At 34.3% G+C, this 18,995-nt stretch overlaps 2 protein-coding genes across 2 annotated transcripts; both read left to right on the forward strand.

Moving 5' to 3' along the window:
- The first annotated feature begins 5,587 nt into the window (after positions 1-5,587).
- LOC143549692 (photosystem I reaction center subunit psaK, chloroplastic-like) lies at positions 5,588-6,566 on the forward strand. The gene is made up of 3 exons (XM_077040541.1): positions 5,588-5,745; positions 6,070-6,150; positions 6,246-6,566. The coding sequence occupies exons 1-3, from the start codon at positions 5,662-5,664 to the stop codon at positions 6,471-6,473; spliced, it is 393 nt and encodes a 130-aa protein (XP_076896656.1). The 5' UTR covers positions 5,588-5,661; the 3' UTR covers positions 6,474-6,566.
- A 2,744-nt stretch (positions 6,567-9,310) lies between these two features.
- LOC143549710 (DNA damage-binding protein 1-like) lies at positions 9,311-16,522 on the forward strand. Its single transcript, XM_077040554.1, has 18 exons — positions 9,311-9,416; positions 10,059-10,107; positions 10,728-10,787; positions 10,874-10,965; positions 11,053-11,104; positions 11,201-11,263; positions 11,368-11,417; positions 11,599-11,674; positions 11,785-11,994; positions 12,079-12,185; positions 12,290-12,398; positions 12,485-12,685; positions 13,452-13,667; positions 13,760-13,870; positions 13,953-14,228; positions 14,326-14,952; positions 15,064-15,348; positions 15,895-16,522. Exons 1-18 carry the CDS (start codon positions 9,313-9,315, stop codon positions 16,474-16,476), a joined length of 3,270 nt encoding a protein of 1,089 aa, XP_076896669.1. The 5' UTR covers positions 9,311-9,312; the 3' UTR covers positions 16,477-16,522.
- The last annotated feature ends 2,473 nt before the right edge of the window (positions 16,523-18,995 follow it).

An 18,995-nucleotide genomic window follows, 5' to 3' on the forward strand; every position in this document is an offset into this window, starting at 1 on the left:
TTCTTTAACCATCTTTCCAGAAGTTTGAAAAAACTGAAAAGAAATGAAGTTCTAGCTTTTATGCACGGATGGCGCCAATGAAGAAACACTAACCGGACCCCGGGCAGATTACGGATAACCTGGGGGTTAGATAGATGTTTCCCACGAGGGGTTAGACCCAGAAAAGATGGTTCTTCTGATAACCTGCAAAACAGACACCGTGAGCTTGTCACTGAGAATGGGGGGGGGGGGGTTCCTCCTTGTGACCACCCTCCGCGTGAGAATCAGACTAGATTGCTCTTTAAATATAAATGTATATTAAGAGATTGCTAGAGCAGATATCAGGTATAATATGTAATACGAGATAATATATGATGATAATGTGATGAGATGAGATGATCATACCATTTGGGGTATTTATAGCCGAAGGTAGGTTTCCAAGGAGGTGTGGCCCGCTGAATAGCATTCATGTTCTACCAACTGTGGCCTACGCACGTGCCCTGCTGGTAGTTGGTGGGTAGGCAGCGGCTGATAGTGACCAGGCCTGCTGTGTACTATTCCTTTTCCACCAACTGCCGGCTATGCACGTGGTATGACAGGAGTTGGTGAGTAGGCAGCGGCTAATAGTGACATACAGTACAAGAGCATGGTGCTCGCCATACTGTTGTCAATAAGCTGTCGTATCTTTAGTCAGATCTTTTGCCCATACCTCGTCAGGTACAGTACAAAAGATCTTCCCGTATCGTACGGACTGGCTTTTGGGCGGGAGTATTCCCCCTCCCGCCTTTGTGCGGGATTGTTCCCGGCTTTGCTCATTCCTTCAGGTGACAACTGAGTGATTGAGAGCTAAGTGCCTTGTGCGTGTAGCCTTGCTGCGCGGGTGGCCTTCCCTGATGGCTTGTATCCGCAGCTGCGGGAACAGGCAGAGTACTTCACCATTGGGAGGCATTTCCTGCGGGAACAGCTTGCGTACTGCGCGTAAGGACGTCACGTCTCTGAGCATGGTGGGTCCTGCGGATCCAGTTGGTTTCTGCGCAGACGTCCATCTTCAATGTGAGTCTTGCGGGTCCAACTGGGCTCTGCTGGGACCTACCTCTTCAAATTTGGAAATAAGAAAAAAAAGTTATACCTTTTTTTTTTTATGTAACAGCTAAAGTTTTGTTTCCACCTATTCACATCATATTAATATATTAAGTTGTAGTAAACTATGGTGTCTATTAACCACTAATATGGTGATCTTTGTATAGACTTCCATGACGTACTAACACCACCTTCTGAGTTACAAGTTATACAGATCTTTTCGCATAGTACACATGATATGAATTCGTATGGCATTCATCACCGAGAACAAACTTGTACATAATAAAACTTTCATGGACGAACCTAGTATCTAGCCATCTAGGTTATTCTAGGATGCATGGTTAATAGTATTTGTATGTAACACATATTACATTTTATCGACTAACCCTCATGATTTCTAAACGTCGACCTTCAAAATCTTTGAACTTAGAAAATATCATAATTGTAAATGTTGCATCTGAAAAATAAAATTATTATTTTGCTTCTGAATATATATTACAAGAACTAGGAAACATTTATTATAACCTTTTATTATATATTATTAATCATTAGAAAAATTGTGTATTTATTCTTTTAATACAAACAAGTATCAAGTAGTATTATATAAGGTAAAGCAAATCAGAAAAGAGAAAAGGGAAAGAGGAAAATTTGGGTAGAAGAAAACTCTTGATTCTTAATGTGCATTTAACCCTCATTCTCTCTTAAACCTTACACATAATTCAAGAATTCAGAGACAAATCTTGATCTTAAATCATGTCATTCACATTGCAAACACTCCTTGCACTATCTTATCTATGTATGCATCTCTTCTATCTCCGTTTGTTTTATCTATTATAGTTTTACTTTTATGCAGTTATATTCGAACAAATTATTGCATTTTCGATCCGTTCGGTTTGGTGTTATTGAAGAAACGTGGATCGACTCACTGGTAGACGATCTACTTTCCTCGGGTGTGATTATGCTATTTCACCGATGGTTCTCTTGGATCTGATGGATCTGGGTTCTTCCACCTACAAAATGAACAGCACCGTAAACTTACCCCTCAGAAAGGGACAGAGGGGTCCTCTTTGGGGTAACCCTCCGGTGTGAGAATAAGTGTTTGTAGGAGAAGATAATGATATGAGAGTAAGGAAATGGAATGTATTGCTTAATAGCTGAATACTCTGTAATTGTCTGTAATTGGATGTTGTTGTCTCTCCTTGTGGAGTTGATGCTGTATTTATAGTGCTAGGGTTTCCAATGATTGGGCTCAGACCCAATTAGGGCTTTGTTGGCCTCTTCCAGTTGCTTTGCGCCACGTGTCCTTTGGGACACCTGGTGCTTTTTCATTGGTTATAATCACGTGGTAGCACATGGGTTTTGCTGAGTTGTCCACCTTTCATTGGCAGCTGTCAACATCAGCATATTCTTATTCCTTAAAAAGATACCTTCTAGAAGGTTGTCTGATGTGCACAATCAAAGTTGCCCTAATCCTGATTTGGATAAGGACGAGGTTGATTATGTGCATGTGTGATATGCGCCTATCCTGAGGATGCGCGAGGTCTTCTCTTTATTCTCACGCGCAGATGTTTCATGCGCAAATGTGATATGCACGAGCATGTGATATGCGCCGCGCGCGGATGCGCCACGCGCATATGTGATATGCGTGAGCATATGTGATGCGTGAGCATATGTGATGCGTGAGCATGTGATGCCTGAGCATCTGTGATGCGTGAGCATCTGTGGTGCCTGAGCATGTGATGCATGAGCATATGTGATATGCGTGAGCATATGTGATATGCGCCATGCGCATAGGTTTTGGCTTTGTGCTTTCATAAAGTCTTGATTTCAAGCCTCTTGTCTATATCTTGTGGGTTGACCCGTCTCGCTCGTTGTTGAGGCGGGTACATACCTCTTCAGTTATTATCTTGGTTTTTTATTATAGTCGAGTTTTGTTTTGCCTTTTCAAATTAGACATCACAACGAATAACGTTATAGCATGATACAATATCACCTTATAATGTATGTACTATGTAAAGCACTAAGTAATTTTTGTGGTGTATAAATCATCTCTTGTGACAAGAACAAATTTAGATTGAAGCAACACAACCTTTTAGACATAAAGAAAACTAATCTTTCTTTTAGGATGTTAAACATATGCGTGCATGATGGGTGTTAGACGATCAACCATCAGCATGCACATGTTTTAACTGAGTCAGTTTTAGGGGATTTTTAATCGGAAATACATATATAGTTTTGATTGATTTCACATAAAACGTTAGATGACTAACAGTATCGTAGATTGAAATTCACTTTCCCCGTATATTTTCTATAAAACTTTATAAATAGCCATTAATGCACGGTTATGATATATGTTATACAAGTATTGTTTACATCCAAACAAATACAATGATTTTGTTAACAACTTATAAGTGAATATGTTGTAGATGTGGTGGTGGTAGGGGCAAAAAGGGTAGAAGAAAAGGCGGATGGCACAATATTGTCACCACCAGAAGGCAACATGACATTTTTGGATACTCAAAATTGGTGTGTGGCCTCACCAAGTGCAAGCCAAGATGATCTACAAAACGCGTTGGACTGGGCCTGCGGGTTGGGTATGACAGATTGTAATCAGATTCGACCTGGAGGCCCATGTTATCAACCGGACACATTATATTCGCATGCTTCGTTCGCTTTCAATAGCTACTACCAACAAAATGGGAATTCCGACGTTGCTTGCAATTTTGGTGGCGCTGTCATGTTGACAAAGAATGATCCGAGTAAGCTTATTTCAACTAATAAATTGCCAATCTTAATTTCAACTCAAACCATATTGAATAGTTAAAAGTTTAAGCATTACTAACGAGTTACAATATCTTTCACGCGTTATACGCGTTATGAATGATAGGTTACGAAAAATGCAAATATGCTGCATCTGAGTAAGTTGCATTATGATACTACTTTAGTTTTACATTTTTGGTACAACCACAAGAAAACTAAAATAAATGATTATTCTTAACTAACTTTAATTTATTTAAATTTCTAATATATTTTTTTTTATATTCTGTTTTCTACTTATAGGCCCGCAAAATCAAGAGCTACATCAATATGTAAGTTGTATTGGTGGGAAAGTAGTTGTATTGTGTTACTTTTGTACATGGTAAGCTAATGATGCATTAAAAGGTAGGGTGTCTTTGTTGTTGGTTTAGGAATCTTATTGCATGTCATTTTTGTAAGATACCTTGCTTATCTATTAACACAAATATACAATGATGCACAAACAATAAATTAGACTTTTGCCTTTGTGTATCATACTGAAAGGACCGTTAGTTTTCTTGGTGAATGTGGTAACAACTACAATGAAATGAATAAAACGGGTTGAATAGGTGTAAATGTGGTGTGACGAACTCGCTTATTTCAGTCGCAATATGAACTATGGTAGATATGTTTATTAATAACATGGTAATCTTGCCTGGTTTGTAATTAATAGAACAATGTATGGTGATGTTCTTGTAAAAAATAACAATTAGATGACTTTCTATGCGTTCGACATTGTTAGTTACTCTCTAAACTTACATAACTAGCTTATCTCCCATTAGCACGATCACAGCAAACAAATTATAATGGTCGCATGCCCGATGTCTCCACTCAACTCATGTTTTCAAAATCCCAACTTCTCTTTATTTTGAGTTTATCGTGTCATCTACTGAAAATATATGGTGTCATTTCACTATTATAAACAAATATGACATGTAAAAGAATTAAGTGTTAGATACAAGTGTTACTTGTGAAAGCGTTAACCGGTAGATACAAACGTTACATGTAAAAGCATTAGCAAAGTAATTCACAGCGTAACATCTCCTCAATCTAATCCACCCAGAAAATATAGAGAAGAACACTTTGATACCACCAACCTGAAGTCCATTCATGTGATTTGGCTTGAAGATATTTTCAGTCAAATCCGAAAACCAAATCGAATTAAAAGTTGCAAAACGAATCTGGTTCTGTTTCTAAACAAAAACCTAAACCCAAGAAATTAAAATGTAACTCGGGTCCCCTTGGATTCAGTTTCAATAAACAATGGGATTGAATTAAGCTAAATGAAAATGGGTTAACATATAATTTAAATTCCTCAATTTTAACCAAATTGAGCTTCCTACAACCGATAAGGCGACAACTAATTACCTAATTTGGTTCAGTTAAAAACCAAACTAAAAGCCGAATATGTAATTTGATTCGGATTTAAAGGGTTTCAGTTCTGTTTAATTATTTAAAATTAATATTAAACACCCCTGTTATTTAATATAAAAATATATACTCACTTAGGTTTATATAATTGGTATATTTTGTTGTTTATGTATCACTAAAAAAGTATGAACTATACTCGTTTTTTACAATTATAAACTAAAAAAAATATGAGAATAAAAATAAAATCTAATGTATATGGATATCTCCAATAATAGATTGCCATGTAAGCAACAAGGATCAAACTCTATCCTCCTTCAAACTTTGCATGGCCCTTAACTAAACTCTTTTTATGTGGCTTCTGCTTTTTAATATCTTTCAAAACTCACAATTTTTGTCAAACTCAGAAATCCAACTTCAATTCTTTGAAGATCAAAAATGGCAACTGCTGTCATGTCTTCACTTCCTCAATTCACTGGTTTAAAAGCCAGTTCATCATCACTCTCCCCAGTTCAAAACATGGTTAGTTGATTTTAATTTCTTAGAACGTTCTTTTAATCATTTTATTGGCTTACTATTTTAATAATTGTATTATAACGAGCCGATGTGAGCGACTAGACTAGTAGGTGGTGGCGACACGCAAAACTGGTGGGTAGTTTTTGTCCACGTGGACCGTTATTAAGTTAGCAAGTTTTATAATAATAATAACATCATAGTGTTCCGTTTTGTAATTTTAGTATATATCCAAATTGTCTCGTTGTATAATTTCACTAGACCTAAAGTGACATATTTTATAATCTGAGTAGACCTAAATTGACCTGTTTTATACGCATGATAACTTTTCAGGTGGCCTTGCGACCGATGAAACCGAAGGGAAAGGGAGCTTTAGGCGTTCGATGTGATTTCATTGGTTCGTCAACAAATTTGGTAAACTAAATTAAAGAAATCTTTATATAAACATTTAATAGTCTTAGAAATTAAAATAAATACTTAAAAAGACTTCGAATGATATTTCTGAATAGATAATGGTGACATCAACCACCTTGATGTTGTTTGCTGGACGGTTTGGTTTAGCGCCATCAGCAAACAGGAAGTCGACCGCGGGGCTAAAGCTTGAGGTTAGGGACTCCGGGCTTCAAACCGGCGACCCAGCTGGGTTCACTCTTGCCGATACATTGGCTTGTGGAACCGTTGGACACATTATTGGTGTTGGTGTTGTTTTGGGCCTTAAAAACATTGGTGCCATCTAAGCTAGCTTGTTGTTTGAAAACATAGTATCATGTTAATAACATTGTTATTATTGTTTGCCCTTTGAATTAATGTTTTTGAGTTTAAATACTTAAGCATGAGTATTATCAGGTCGGGTTAGATGTGTTAAGCTAAGTCGTCTTGCTTAAATTATTTATGTTAACCAACAAAATCATTCTTAGCCGGAGCCGAAAGGGCTATTTTACCATATTTAGTTGGCCTATTTTACCATATCTATCTGGGCCAACGAGGTTGTATTTGAGTTGTGAATGATTGTAGCTTGGCCATAAACAAGGTGAAAACATTTTGATGGTTAACGTGGTTATTTAGAGCTCAACCTGAACACAACACAAATGTTAAATGGGTTAGATGAGTCGATATGTTTAGACTCAACCAAAATATTGGGTTCTTGTGCAGCACAAATAACTTATTGGACATTGTAACACATCAAAACGTCCTTTATACGTATTTTAGTTAACACACATTATGCGCCTTTTGACTTTTTTCACTTAAATGTCATTTAAATTAACTCTGTTATCTTTTCCTTTTATTATTAGCATTCATTATTACTATCATTAACATTAATAATCATAATAGCGTTTTTTTATTATTACTATTGTTATTATTATTATATAGAGAAATGGGTTAACAAACAAAAACATTTTATTCTTCAAAGCATATGAACCCATCAAGACGCAAAGTGTACTTGGGTGAGTGGTAAATTCATTTGCGCCAAAATTACGCATAAGTATCAAATAATTATGCACAAAGTTAACTAACCACGCACAAATTGCGCAACACAAATAACTTAGTACGTACAATAATTACACGGCACGGTTAAATGATTGTGCAAGGTATATGATAATGACGCAACTTATGCTTATAATTACACATGTTATACACATAATGCATCGGCGTTTTAAAATAGGTTAATTTTTTAAAAATAAAAAAGTATAGTAATGCAAAACTCAAATTAAAGAGAATGAAATGTTTACTTTTACAGTATAATTTGTATTAAACTAATATTATAAAGTATGTAAAAGTTATCCGCATTAAATAAATGATAAAAACTAGAGAAAAGAAAATCAACGAAGGTGTATTTTTACTCTTCTAACCATTTTAAGCGTCCAATAAATGTTCATTCAACATCTCTATCATCTCAACTATATGTTTTTTAAGATCAGTGGTTCAAATCTTTGTAACATGTATATATGCCGATATAGGTGATAAAAAGTTATTCTAATTACAATCGATTGTGATTCTCTATTGAATATGTGTGTATATGTATCAAGAAAAACAACTAGAGCTCACATCTAGATAATGGTAATGTATTTATATTCTCAAATCATGCAATTTTTTATATCGAATGACGTATCTTGTTTTAAAACAAGCAAAGTATCTATTAATTAATTGCTCAAATCTAGAAAGAGTACGTTTAGCACCGTCAACAAGTTAAGTGATATTACATGTACTCAAATTTAAGAAAATGAATCTTACAATCATAGCTTGCCAAATCATGACATGAATGGTTCTTTTGATATCATGACAAATCTATTCTAGATTTTCAAACTAAGGCTGCCCGTTGTGGGCTTGAAACCATGGCGGTAAGAGCGAGTGGAGGGGCTTCACCGCCCTAAACACAGTGTGTGGGCCTGTATCGATGGGGCGCCCCGAAGGGGAGGGGGGTGCAAAACTTTACTGGGCGCTATTGTCACAATCTTCGCACATGGTTGGATCAAATTTAAAGAGGCTTTAAACCACAACGAAGCTTTAAGGTTAAAGTCACCATTGCCTATATGACAGTGACGTGACAGGTTAACATAGGCTTTACAATCCCTCCACAATACATATCCTAATGATAAAATGTTTAAATACAACACTTTATATGAGATAAAACCACATGTATATATGAACTTATTAACCTAACTTTTTTTTATCGGTTACACCAATTGCACACTTAAATTTGATTTTGTCTCTATATATCCATTCATCAGTTAATATTAATAAACGAGTGACCTAAATCAATTTTGTCTCTGTATTCTATTAACTTTGCCTGTACATTTTAAACCAAGACACCAATCATTAACTAATACAAATAAAAACCATACGAATAATATCTGTATATGAACCTCTGTGATCATTTATGAATATCGATTTCACATCCATGGATCACTCTCTCTTTTAGTAGTTGTAACGATAATTAATGGATACGAATAAGTAACACAGATGAACACCATATATGTATTGAATTATTAATTAATCAGATATGAATATCCATCTATGGATCACTCTCTCTTTTTTTAGTAGTGTTTTTATTTTAATTTTTTTTCATGAATAGATCACTATGCTTTCTATACATACTTCACATTTTAAAAATATATAAAACTTTATAATAATAAATAAACTAAAGTTTTAACTTCAACTTTAAATTAGTAACCAATGATGTTGTTGGTGTATTTCACAAGCCAGAAACAAGAACATATTCGAGGATAATGTGAAAGAATGCGGACCAAATTAAATGTCTTAGTTTCATTTGGTTTAAGGGTCGGTTTAGAAAGTTAAGAGTAGATTGGAGAAAATGGATGAAGTTCGATGTATAATTTGTTTGTTGTTTGTTTCGGTGTTGCTAACGGGTTTGTTGTGTGTGTTCAATGAAAGTCTTGGTTTAAAAAAACAAGAACTAGTATAGTAAAATGAGTAAATGACAAGTGGTTAACCAAACGACGTCGTAGGCAGCGCCGCAACAACAGCAAATACAAATAGTGAGTTTTGTCCATTAATAATAATAAATACAAATAAAACAGAGAAAAGGGGTTTTAGGGTTCCAAAGTGTAGAAGAAGATGAGTACGTACAATTACGTGGTAACAGCTCATAAGCCTACCAATGTCACTCACTCATGCGTCGGCAATTTCACCGGTCCTCAAGAGCTCAATCTCATTATCGCGTAACCATTCATTTCGATTTTCATTTCATTCCCAATTATTGTTTTTTTTTATTTCGATTTCGATTAGATGAAGGAATTTGAGGTGCTAGTTTCGAAATTTGAAGTTAATTTTGGGGAAAGTTTATTAATTTAAGGAGAAAAGTGAAATTGGTGTTGTTTAGGTTAAGAATTGTGTTTGAAGAGTCAATTGATTGTTGATTAAGACAGTAGGATAGAATTGTAGCAGATTATATATATATATATATATATATATATATATATATATATATGCAGCTATCTAGGATGAGTATTATTACAGAACTCTTAAATTATCAAGAACTTGCAGGAACTCTTAATAACTAATGTTTTTTATAAAAAAATTTGTATGTAAATGTTATTTGAGTATAGTTTTATCACTTTTTATATCTACATTTACGGTTACAATTATGAAAATTAGTTTTTACACATATCTAAACTTTTATTTACATATATGTAAATTTGTTATTACATAAATTTTACACATATGTAAACTTGTGATTTATATATGTAATAAATTTTTTTTATATAAAATATGGTAAAACTAGTCTCAAACAATGTTATATATATTTTGAGTAAAAAAAGGATTTTTGGATCAGTTTTGTTTACCTTGCATCTGTTTTTCAGGAAATGTACCCGAATCGAGATTCATTTGCTTACCGCACACGGCTTGCAGGTGAGTTGGCTCTCATATGATTTTTGTTTATTAATAGTTTTTTGTTTGGGTTAATACTACTTTTTAGATATGAATTGCTATTATGTATGTGTTTTAGTTCTATATCACACTTTGATTTACATGTATGGCAAGTTTTGATTCGGAAATTTTGAATATTTAAGCTTAAACCTAACTGATTGGCAACTTAAACCAGCCAAGGTTTGGTTTTGGTCCTGCTTTCTTTTTAGCTGTATGTATGAAAATTTGGGAAAATATATGTTTTTTTTGAGGGAAGAAATGATCATTTTTCTTTAAATTTAGTTTTCAAAACGTTTTCCGACAAGTGTTATTATACAAACAAAACAGTAGTTGGTCATTAGTAAAAGGATGATTATCTTGTATAGAAATTGCCCAAAATGGGGAGAATAAAGAACAATAAGGCTGAATTGCATGTCTTTGTAGAACAAAATAGGCAAGATGGTTGGAATCAAAATGATGAAAGATACTACTTTTATTACATGAATTGTGTGTTGTATTATACGCATTGATTAACTTTGATACGGGAAGTAAATTATGACACCACCCATATCTTTAAATTAAAATCTTGTACCGTATCTAATTGCAAATTTACTTTTACGCAGCCTTTGTTGGACGTGCCAATATACGGAAGAATCGCAACCCTAGAACTTTTCCGTTCCCATGTGAGTAAATTATTTTGTGCTTTTCATAGAAAGAACTTATGATATGATTTTTTTCTTTATTCATGTATGATTTTGCTTTATTGAAGGGTGAAACACAAGACCTTCTGTTTATTGCAACCGAAAGATACAAGTTTTGTGTTTTGCAATGGGATGCTGATGCAAAGGAAGTTATTACAAGGTTTGGTCATATAACAAAGCTAAACTATGCTTTTTAACAACATTTTCATGTTTTTTTGTTTACAAATTGTTTTCCTGATTTATGTAGAGCTATGGGTGATGTCTCGGATCGCATAGGCAGACCTACCGATAATGGCCAGGTAAATAAGAAGCTCCATGGATATAAATACATTGTTTTATATTATCGCAAAAATGAACCAAATTAAATATTTCTTTTATATGTTTGACCTTTGCAGATAGGCATAATTGACCCTGACTGCAGACTCATTGGACTCCATTTGTATGATGGGCTGTTTAAGGCAAGTTGTTCCGGATGTAACTATGTCATTATCTCTGTCATGCTTTTTCTCTTCCTTAGTATGCTTAAATCATTGGAATACTCCACACGAGCCTTTTTATTCAGGTCATTCCATTTGATAACAAAGGACAACTCAAAGAAGCATTTAACATCAGGTATACGTTACTTTTGGTCACTCCATGGAGTTTACTTTTATTTGAGAAACGCAAAAGTTCTGTGCTTTGTTTCATATTATGTATATAGCTCAGGACGACTACTGTGATTCCTTTTGGTATAGCCATACTTCGATCAAAATAATAATAATTGACCTATGTTGTCTTTGTATATGTATTTCAGGCTAGAAGAACTTCAAGTTTTGGACATCAAATTTCTATACGGTTGTTCAAAGCCTACAATCGTTGTTCTTTATCAGGTTGGGGCTCTTTACAAGGATTTAGTTTCTTTATCAGGCTGACTGTTATTTAATGAGAATCAAAAATTCTTTTCAAGAATGATGGACTTATTTTCGCACCGTTTTTTCAGGATAATAAAGACGCTCGCCATGTAAAAACATATGAGGTATCACTGAAGGATAAAGACTTTGTTGAAGGTCCATGGTCTCAGAACAATCTTGATAACGGGGCAGAGTTGCTAATACCAGTCCCACCACCTTTTGGTGGTGTGCTAATCATAGGGGAAGAGACAATTGTGTATTGTAGTGCTTCTGCTTTTAAAGCAATACCAATTAGACCTGTAAGTCAGTCTTTATTTGTTGTCCCACAATACATTTTACAAAATATTCTTGGTTGATGAACGTTGGATTGTTTGATGTTGTAGTCTATTACTAGAGCCTATGGAAGGGTGGATGCGGATGGTTCAAGGTATTTACTTGGGGATCTTAGTGGACTTCTTCACTTGCTTGTCATAGTGCACGAGAAAGAAAAGTGAGTTATGATTCTACATTTTGCTACACGGCTTGCTTCTTTAAGCTTATTTGATGTTCTTGTTATATGATTGTTCTAAAAGATTCTTTCTTTATTGTTTCTAGGGTCACTGGACTCAAAATTGAGCTTCTAGGAGAAACATCTATAGCATCAACTATATCATATCTTGATAATGCGTTTGTATATGTCGGCTCAAGCTATGGAGATTCCCAGGTATGTAGCATTCAGAAATATGTCTGTATTTATATGAGGTATATGATGTAATTGAAGTATTTTTTTTTCTCGATTTACCGTTGCAGCTTATTAAGTTAAATCTCCAGCCTGATGCAAAAGGTTCTTATGTGGAAGTGCTAGAAAGATATGTGAACTTGGGCCCAATTGTTGACTTTTGTGTGGTTGACTTAGAGAGACAAGGTCAAGGGCAGGTTGTTACTTGTTCAGGAGCATATAAAGATGGTTCCCTTTGCATTGTTAGAAACGGGATCGGGATAAATGAACAGGTATGTGTTGACCTTTTATTGGTGATATTATATTTTTATAAGAGGTATTAGGGGTGGATGAAGATTTATGAAGTATGGTGAAGGATCAATCAATGAAACTGCCATGTCAAAAGTAGAGAGTGTATGGAGATTTATTGGGGGTAGATGGAGAATTATGGTGAATCATCATTTTTTTTTCATTTTTTTAATATAAATTTAATTTATATATCCAAGATAATAAAAATACTAGACATAAAAAACTTAAAATTCGTTCATTTAAATAAAAATAATAAAAAAAAATACTTTTTAATTTAAAAAATGCATTAAAATTAAAATGTTTGTTTTTCAACGAATGAATCAGGGATAAGCCTATTAAGATGTTTAACTAGATCAAATCGTAGTTGTAAATGGAAATTTGAATCGTGCAACTCCAAAATGTAGGAGTAGGTTTTCGGGTTGATTGGTATAAATTTTTATAATATGAAGTCGGTTTTCTGGTATAAAAATTTTTTTGGGGTGTGTGTTTATTTATGCTGGATTGCTGGTAAAAAACTATTATTATTATTATTGTAATAATAATAAGTTTAGTGGTCATAACAATTGTCAAAACTCTCACTATTCATTGGGTTTGCATACCCGAAATTGGCTGCCGATGGCTCATGGCCTTACCCGAAGGGTTGGCGGCGGTGTTGCCGACCGACCCGATGAACCTGATTGGTACCCGATGTTGCCTCAAATACCCTAAGGTATGAGTATTTAATTTTACATGTCACTTTTCATTGTTAAGGCGTCGGTGGAACTACAAGGTATCAAAGGAATTTGGTCACTAAGATCAGCTACAGATGATCTGTATGACACATTTTTGGTTGTTAGTTTCATTAATGAGACTCGGATATTAGCAATGAATATAGAAGACGAGCTGGAGGAATCTGAGATTGAGGGCTTTTGTTCTCAAGTACAAACTTTATTCTGTCATGATGCTGTGTATAATCAACTTGTCCAGGTAGACCTGAGAGCATTTGCAATTCTTTATCTCACTTTTATATAAATGTTTTGTTAACTCGAGGCCATATAAAATTATGTTTCATGTTTCAGATTACTTCAAGCTCTGTCAGACTCGTGAGATCAGAATCAAGAGAATTAAAAAACGAATGGTTTCCTCGTCCTGGCTTCTCTATTAATGTTGCCACCGCTAATGCTTCTCAAGTAATTAGTTATCATATAAAATTTTAATATAAAAGACATTTGGGGTGACGTCTATTTTTTGACAAAGTTTAATTTTTGACAGGTTCTATTGGCTACTAGAGGTGGAAATCTTGTTTACCTTGAAATTGAGGATGGAAAATTAGTGGAAATAAACCACGCCGAACTGAAATATGATATTTCATGCCTTGACATAAACCCGATCGGTGAAAACTCCAACAGAAGCAATCTTGCTGCGGTTGGTATGTGGACCGATATCAGTGTCAAAATATTTTCACTCCCTGACTTAACTCTCAAGACTGAAGATCATCTTGGTGGTGAAATTATTCCCCGTTCGGTTCTTCTTTGTGCGTTTGAAGGGGTACGTTTGTTAAGATCCTTTAAACTTTTTACATTTTTATTATTGTTATTATTAATTTATTATTATCATTATTATTCATATATGAGTTACTTTTCAGATACCGTACTTGTTGTGTGCACTTGGAGACGGTCATCTTTTAAACTATTTACTGGACATGGAAACTGGCGAATTAACAGATGGGAAAAAAGTGTCACTCGGGACCCAGCCGATAACACTTAGAACATTTTCATCAAAAAACACTATTCATGTTTTTGCAGCCTCTGATAGACCAACTGTTATTTACAGCAGTAACAAAAAGTTGCTTTACAGTAATGTGAACCTAAAAGAAGTCAGTCACATGTGCCCTTTCAATTCTGCTGCTTTTCCAGACAGTCTCGCAATTGCTAAAGAAGGCGACTTAACAATCGGGACAATTGATGATATTCAGAAACTTCACATCCGTTCAATCCCGCTTGGTGAACACGCCAGGCGTATTTGCCATCAAGAAACGTCTCGTACGTTTGCGATATGCAGTTTAAAGTACAACCAGTCAGGCACAGAGGATTCTGAAATGCATTTTGTTCGGTTGTTGGATGATCAAACATTTGATGTCAAATCAAGTTATGCGCTTGACCAGTTTGAGTACGGTTGTTCCATACTTAGCTGTTCGTTCTCGGAGGATAATAATGCATATTACTGTGTTGGCACGGCTTACGTTATGCCAGAGGAAAATGAACCATCAAAGGTATGGTGTTTTATACTTTTATTATGTTAATTTTTTATTATGTTAATTTTTTATTATGTTTTAACAGTTTTATACATATTCTTAGTTTTTAAATTTAATAAACGAGTGCAGGGGCGTATTTTGGTTTTTTTGGTTGAAGATAGGAAGCTTCAACTAGTGGCTGAGAAAGAAACTAAGGGTGCGGTTTACTCCTTGAATGCCTTCAATGGTAAACTTCTTGCTGCTATAAATCAAAAAATCCAGCTGTACAAATGGATGCCTCGTGAAGATGGTACACACGAATTGCAATCTGAATGTGGGCATCATGGTCACATACTTGCTCTCTATGTACAAACCCGTGGGGATTTCATCGTTGTTGGTGATTTGATGAAATCAATTTCCCTCTTGATTTATAAGGTAATTTCAATTCCCTTTTTATTTAATTTATATGTAATAGGCTAATAGCACTTAGGTTGGTAAACAAGCCGAGCCGAGACAGGTTGGGTTCCGTGCGAATTTAAACAAGCTGGCTCAGCTTGTTCTTTTTTAACGAGCTGAAAAGTGGAGCTCGAGCTTGGCTCATAAATAACTTGAGCCAGCTCGTGGCTCGTTGAGTTGACTTGTTCAATATGTTTATTTTTTCTACTAATTGATAGTATAAAAGACAAAATAATTTTTTAACATACACATAATACAAAATTTATAAACTAGAGAATTTATGACATTACATGTATTAGTTTGGTTTCATTTTTTTTAAAGATCGAGAGACTGATTCAAAATATTATAAGCATTATGTTTGTTTCTTTTTCTTCTTTTTTTAAAGATCGAGAGGCAGATGCAAAAGATTACGTGTATTATTTTTATGAACATTTACACAAGAGTTTTTTTTCGAGCTGTGTTTTCGAGTGTTCCACGAGCTTTTTTGGACAACCCTCATAAATAACTTTGTTTTTGCCACATCAGCATGAGGAAGGTGCTATAGAGGAACGGGCTCGCGACTACAACGCTAACTGGATGTCAGCAGTCGAGATTCTCGACGACGACATCTACCTCGGTGCTGAAAACAACTTCAACCTTTTCACGGTCCGTAAAAACAGCGAAGGCGCCACCGACGAGGAACGTGGGCGCCTAGAGGTCGTTGGTGAATACCACCTCGGAGAATTCGTGAACCGATTCCGACACGGTTCACTCGTGATGCGGTTACCCGATTCTGATATCGGTCAAATCCCCACCGTCATTTTCGGGACGGTCAACGGGGTTATCGGTGTCATTGCTTCACTCCCTCAAGAACAATACCTTTTCATGGAGAAACTTCAAGCTAATTTGAGAAAGGTTATAAAAGGCGTTGGTGGTTTGAGCCATGAACAATGGAGGTCGTTTTACAACGAGAAGAAAACCGCAGACTCGAGGAACTTCTTGGATGGTGATCTGATCGAGTCGTTTCTTGATCTTAAAAAGAACCGAATGGAAGAGATCGCAAAAGCAATGAGTGTTTCGGTTGAGGAAGTTATGAAGAGGGTAGAAGAATTAACAAGGTTGCATTAAGGTTAGTTTTTTCTATTTTCTTGAAAAAGTTTGTGTTGAAACCTTGACATGTTAGACTATGTACTTCTTTTTTGTTGGTATGGTTTGTATACAAAAATGAAGGTTGTGTGGATGCTAATTTTATCTTGCCTTATACTTCTCTTGGAGTTGCTAAATATATTTTGCAAACAAGTTATTAACGCTTTGCGATAACTTGTTTTGCTGGGTCGGGTAACATGTCCAAACGAGTTTGGTTCTCGTTTATTTATTTATTAGTGCTGGGTCGGGTAACATGTCATACAAAGTGTAGAAGGATTTTGGACAATTAAACTAGAGATGAGATTTTTTTCTCCAAATACCCATACCCGTCTAATCAGTACGGGTATGGGTACATAGATTTACTGATTTTAGGTATGGGTACTTTCGGGTACAGGTACAGGTACATGTGCAGGTATTACGGATACTCGGTATCCGTTAGGAATATATAGGGGTTTTTATTTGAGATTTTCAAAACTCATAACTCTAACCGTGTATTTATTGGGATATTCTTATGGCTTCAAGTGCGTTTTTCAAAACCATTGATAATAATAATTCTATTCAAACCAATCAAACCCTGGTTCTTTTCTCTTCTTCCAATCAATAACTAGCAACAACCCCATGCATGATTTTATATTATGGTTGATTTGTTTCATTTTAAGTTTTGGTATTATGTTTTGTTTATTTACAGTTTTGGTTTTGGTATTATAGATAATTGATTGTCGGTACAATACCGGTATTGATACCAAGTTTAGTGGAAATATTTTTAAAAAAGAAAAACATGGTACTAAAGCGGGTATCGTACCTAAAGTACTTGTACCAATACTCGTACCATAAAATTCTGGTACAGGTATGGGTACCCGGATTTAATGATTTTAGGTACGGGTACTTTTGGGTACAGGTATGGATACCGTACTGATCTTATCTCTAAATTAAACTAAGAAATCAATGGATAAGATAAAGAAAAACCGACATCAATGTTTTTCAACTATGAAAAGGGCTGGAGGAGTAAAAATGGCATAACATGTTAATTGATTTTCTTTTAAGTTCATTTTTCTAAATGTCTCTATCTTTTTATATACTATAGTATCTTTAAAGAAAAATAACACCGTAAAACTGAACATTTTCTTTCTCTTTAATTTGAGTACCCTCTATTACTATATATTTTCTTTCTTTAAATTGTCTTTCTTCAAAAATTCAGATGTTTTGTGCGTGATTTTGTACATTCGTAATTATGAAGTAGTTGCGCAATTATCATATAAGTTGTGCAATTATGTGCATGCGTAATTATGTACGTGCATAATTATATACATGGTTCATTTTCATATAAGTTGCGTTATTATTTAGCTTTGTATGTATTTAGTTTTTTACGACAGGAGTCCTTTGTATAATAACCCTTTCCATATCCACCATCTTCAGCAATCGTTTTTTTTTCTCCGCCATTGCCATCAGAATGGTCTCCCATCGTTTCAAGACACAAAATTCAATCCGTTCATTTTTCCCCCTCCACCGTTGGTGATTCATTTTTTCCCCTCAACCGTTAGTAGTAGAACGGTTCTCATCGTTTTAAGATGAAAGGTCTATCATCGTTTCAATACAGGAAATTTAATCCATTTTGTTGTTTGAAAAAAAAAAGCCCATTCCAAGAGCCGAACTACAAGCTCTTCTTCCTCTTAAACCGTCTTCGTCTTGTTTAATCGACTTTTTTTTTAAATCTAATTTAAAAAATACACACACATATATATATATATATATATATATATATATATATATATATATATATATTTAAAAGCATTTAGGTACTTTAAAAATACAATCAATTTTTGGAACTCGGTCTATTTGACCAGTTAGACAAAAGCATGTACTTTTTTATAATCATTTTGTGATAATTCAGTCCTTATGACTTTATGTATGAATTTACTTTTTGAAAACTTGATTTCAATTTTGATTTTTGTTTTTTGAATTAATTATGAGCAAGTTGTTGTTAAGGTTGCTCAAATATGATTTTGTTTTTTGGTTCCTTATTGAAAGTCCCGGACAACGACCCCACATGTTCGAGTACCGTTTGTATTTTATACAATAAAACAAATATAAATATCTATTTGTGAAACACTTGATAGTTTTTAAATTTATTTGTTGTAATAACTAACCACAAATTCACAAACCAACTCAACCAAATCTTTATTATAAAATTAATTTTTCTCACTTTTATTTACCCAACGTAATCAAATCCAGATTTTCACATTCATTAGCAACCTAATATACATTATTTTTTTATTAAATAAACATAATTTATAATTGTTTTTTATTAAAAGTGAGTAGAAATATAAAAAATAAAATATATATTTGTATTCATCAAGCACACTTAATATTTATTTTATATTATAAACTATTTTTTTTTACAAACTCTATTTTTTAATAAAATTTATACCTATGTGTTCAAAAACGAAATTGAACAAGTCAGTGTTTTATATTTTTTCAAAAATTTAATTATTAAAAGTTAT

The sequence above is a fragment of the Bidens hawaiensis genome, unplaced genomic scaffold (genome assembly GCF_021521415.1).
Source record: "Bidens hawaiensis isolate Kalapana, Puna unplaced genomic scaffold, B.hawaiensis_p1.1 tig00015763_1, whole genome shotgun sequence".
Lineage (NCBI taxonomy): Eukaryota > Viridiplantae > Streptophyta > Magnoliopsida > Asterales > Asteraceae > Bidens > Bidens hawaiensis.

What these genes read in the sequence shown, in the direction of transcription:
- LOC143549692 (XM_077040541.1), top strand. Translation starts at nt 5,662, where the DNA reads ATGGCAACTGCTGTCATGTCTTCACTTCCTCAATTCACTGGTTTAAAA. An exon ending in TCTCCCCAGTTCAAAACATG is followed by an intron (nt 5,746 to 6,069) that starts GTTAGTTGATTT and finishes ATAACTTTTCAG; the next exon opens with GTGGCCTTGCGACCGATGAA. An exon ending in TTGGTTCGTCAACAAATTTG is followed by an intron (nt 6,151 to 6,245) that starts GTAAACTAAATT and finishes ATTTCTGAATAG; the next exon opens with ATAATGGTGACATCAACCAC.
- LOC143549710 (XM_077040554.1), top strand. Translation starts at nt 9,313, where the DNA reads ATGAGTACGTACAATTACGTGGTAACAGCTCATAAGCCTACCAATGTC. An exon ending in CAAGCTATGGAGATTCCCAG is followed by an intron (nt 12,399 to 12,484) that starts GTATGTAGCATT and finishes TTACCGTTGCAG; the next exon opens with CTTATTAAGTTAAATCTCCA. An exon ending in TTCTTTGTGCGTTTGAAGGG is followed by an intron (nt 14,229 to 14,325) that starts GTACGTTTGTTA and finishes GTTACTTTTCAG; the next exon opens with ATACCGTACTTGTTGTGTGC.